Genomic DNA, 2,838 nt, shown 5'->3' with positions numbered 1-2,838 from the left:
ACAACAAAGGGTGTGATGCAGTGAGTGATTTTGTTTATCAGCCAGTTTGTTGCAGAGCCTGACACTGAATCAAACTGAGAGGGAGTGAATGGCCAAAGGTCACCAATCAAGCTTCCATGAATAAGGAAGAACTAAAATTTGGGTCTCTGCTTCTAGTCCAGCACTTTAACAACTATACTGCAATGGTTTTCTTTTCTATCAGACAGATAACAACCTGTTAATATATCACAACTTGAACCAGGCTGCCTTCTTTTATATACAGTAATTGCTTTCCTTTTTGGATACAACCAAGATCGAGATATAAATATAGATCTTTATATATCTTTTCATTTACAGGTAGTCCTCGACTTATTATCACAACTGAGTCCAAAATTTCTGTTGCTAAGCAAGATAGTTGTTAAGTAAGTTTTGCCCCATTTTGTGACCTTTCTTGTCATAGTTGTTAAGTGAATCATTGCAGTTGTTAAATTAGTAACATCGTTAAGTGAATCTGGCTTCCCCCATTGACTTTGCTTGTCAGACAGTCACAAAAAGTGATCACATGACCCTGGGACAGTTTCACCATCATAAATATGAGTCAGTTGCCAAGCGTCTTGAATTTTGATCACGTGACCATGGGGATACTGCAACGGTCATGTGAAAAATGGTCATAAGTCACTTTTTTCAGTGCCATTGTAACTTCAAATGGTCAGTAACTGAAATCTTGTAAGTCGAGGACTACCTGTGCAGGATTTCATTAAAATAAATGCTCTTGTCTTTTATTTTTTAAAACCTCTCTAGAACATCTGAACTTTTACTTGTAGAGTGGTATTTACATGTTCCTTAATTCAAAAATTAACATAATGAAATATGACCCTTCCAAATATTGCCAGAACCTTAAAAAACTAGATCAAGAACCTATAGATTCAGTTCCCATTTCACAGCTCACTTGGCATCTGGAAGAAGCTGACAGTACCATGAGCAAGAAACGGCAAGGGCAATTCCCTGAAGTTAAGAAGCCATCAAAAAAGAAAACAAAAATACAGAACAGTGACAGCCTAAGCAAAGTTGAATCAAACCCAGCTAATGTCATCCTTGCAAAACAAATTCAGAACTGCACCTCTAACTCCAAGAAGCAAGCTAATCAGCACTCTTCAGGTCAAAAGCTTAAAGCTGGAACCACGAGTTCTAGGCACATAAAAAGCCTGTGTGGTGATGACATAGATTCAGAAGAAGAAATCAGAGCAATTGAAGCAAGTGAGAGAAAAAAGCACAAAGATAATTGTACTACTGCGCCTGAGGATAATATGGAAGTTGTCGGTGATGACTTTAAGCTGAAATACAGTACTCATTGGTCTCTACAGAAAGCAAACAAGCATATAGCCCAAGCATGCAATGGACTACTAAGGCCTGCAGAAAATGAATCTGATTATGATTCAGCTGACACTGATGAAATTATAGCTGTGACTAAATTATCTGATGACAAAGAGAGAAATGAATCTCTACAGGGCTCTAAGGAAACAGAAGAGCAGAATGATGGCCAGCCAAAAAGAACCATCCATGCTGAAAGATCTCCATCTTCTGGTTCAAAAGGGTCCAAAGCAGCAGAAGAAAAAAGAGCAGAATCTGAAAAACCATCAGATGCACAAGCTACTCTGGACAGATGCAGATCTGAGAGTGAGGAAAACTCAGATTCGTGTTCAGATACAAGTGAGTCTGAGGGGGATGAGGATTATGAATCCATGATTCAAAGTGGCTTCCGATTAGATCTTACCTTAGAAGACTTAGAGAAATTAGCTGGTGAAAGTAGTGAAGATTCAGAGGAAGATAACAAAATATTTCAAAGTACCAATCAATCACAAACTAATTACTGCCCAGGTAGTAAAACTGGTACTGCCCCAGAGACACCCACAATTTCCACCACTTCCAAAAAATGTATTTGCCCTGAAGAAATACTTGCTGCCATTTTAAAAGAAGAGAGATCTGACAAAGATGATTTGAAACAAAAACAGGCAAAAGTGAATATTCAACCTTTCAAAGGATTGGGGTCACTTATCGGAGTACCGCCTGAGAGCGAGTTGGATGTCAATGTGCGTGAAAAGAAACAGTCTTCTTTTGAACTTGAAGTGGAGTCTCTGAAAAGTGTTATAGAAGTAGAATATTCCAGTTTGACAAGTAAGAAACTTAACTCCAAACCACTGTCTTTGAAAGACTTGGACTTGGACATTCCCATAGTAGGAGGTCTTTCTGGAAACTCAAGTGAGCCTTCTGACCACCTCCCTGACAGTATTGGAAAAGCAGAGAAAATAAGCCATGATGTAAGTATTATGCCTGAAAGTGAACCCACCAAACGTGGGAAGTCTGTTTCCAAGGGACCAACAACTTCCAGTCTTATACAGAATAAAGATTTAAATGGCTCTCTGAAAAATGAAGGCGGCTACCCAGCTTCTCCCAGAAAAACAAAGAAATCAGATAACGTGGGAATGCAACTGGAGGACAACGAGAAAAGATTGGCTGCCATACAAGAAAGGCAGAAAGAATGGGAGCTCCAGAAAATAATTATACAGGGAGCTCTGACCAGCCAGGTAATTTTGTTTCATTTGCCTATTTATTTCATTTCTCTTATTTATTTCAGTCGATTAGTGCTGGAAGGAATTGTACAGTGCTTATATAAGTTGGAACTTAAACAAAGAGCAATAGAGCAATATTTTATTTGTTTGTTTATGTTTATGTGGAAAAATTCTTGTAGTTCATCATAATCTGAATTTTAAAGTAAACAGGGCTATAAGTAAAATATATAAATATCATTTCAATAATGCTACATTCCTAATGTACTGAAACTTAAGCACATTTGCTAGA

The 2,838-nt window shown here is 37.9% G+C and overlaps 1 protein-coding gene across 1 annotated transcript in view; it reads left to right on the top strand.

Moving 5' to 3' along the window:
* Positions 1–2,838, top strand: part of NOL8 (nucleolar protein 8) — a gene marked incomplete at its 3' end in the record, with an annotated part of 10,444 nt that overhangs the window by 3,791 nt on the left and 3,815 nt on the right. The window contains 1 exon segment of the mRNA XM_029285336.1: positions 840–2,564. Within this exon segment, the coding sequence (XP_029141169.1) occupies positions 840–2,564 (1,725 nt within the window).

The sequence above is a fragment of the Protobothrops mucrosquamatus genome, unplaced genomic scaffold, assembly GCF_001527695.2.
Source record: "Protobothrops mucrosquamatus isolate PMUCROS unplaced genomic scaffold, P.Mucros_1.0 scaffold1526, whole genome shotgun sequence".
Taxonomy (NCBI): domain Eukaryota; kingdom Metazoa; phylum Chordata; class Lepidosauria; order Squamata; family Viperidae; genus Protobothrops; species Protobothrops mucrosquamatus.
This window is presented reverse-complemented; position numbering and strand designations above follow the sequence as displayed.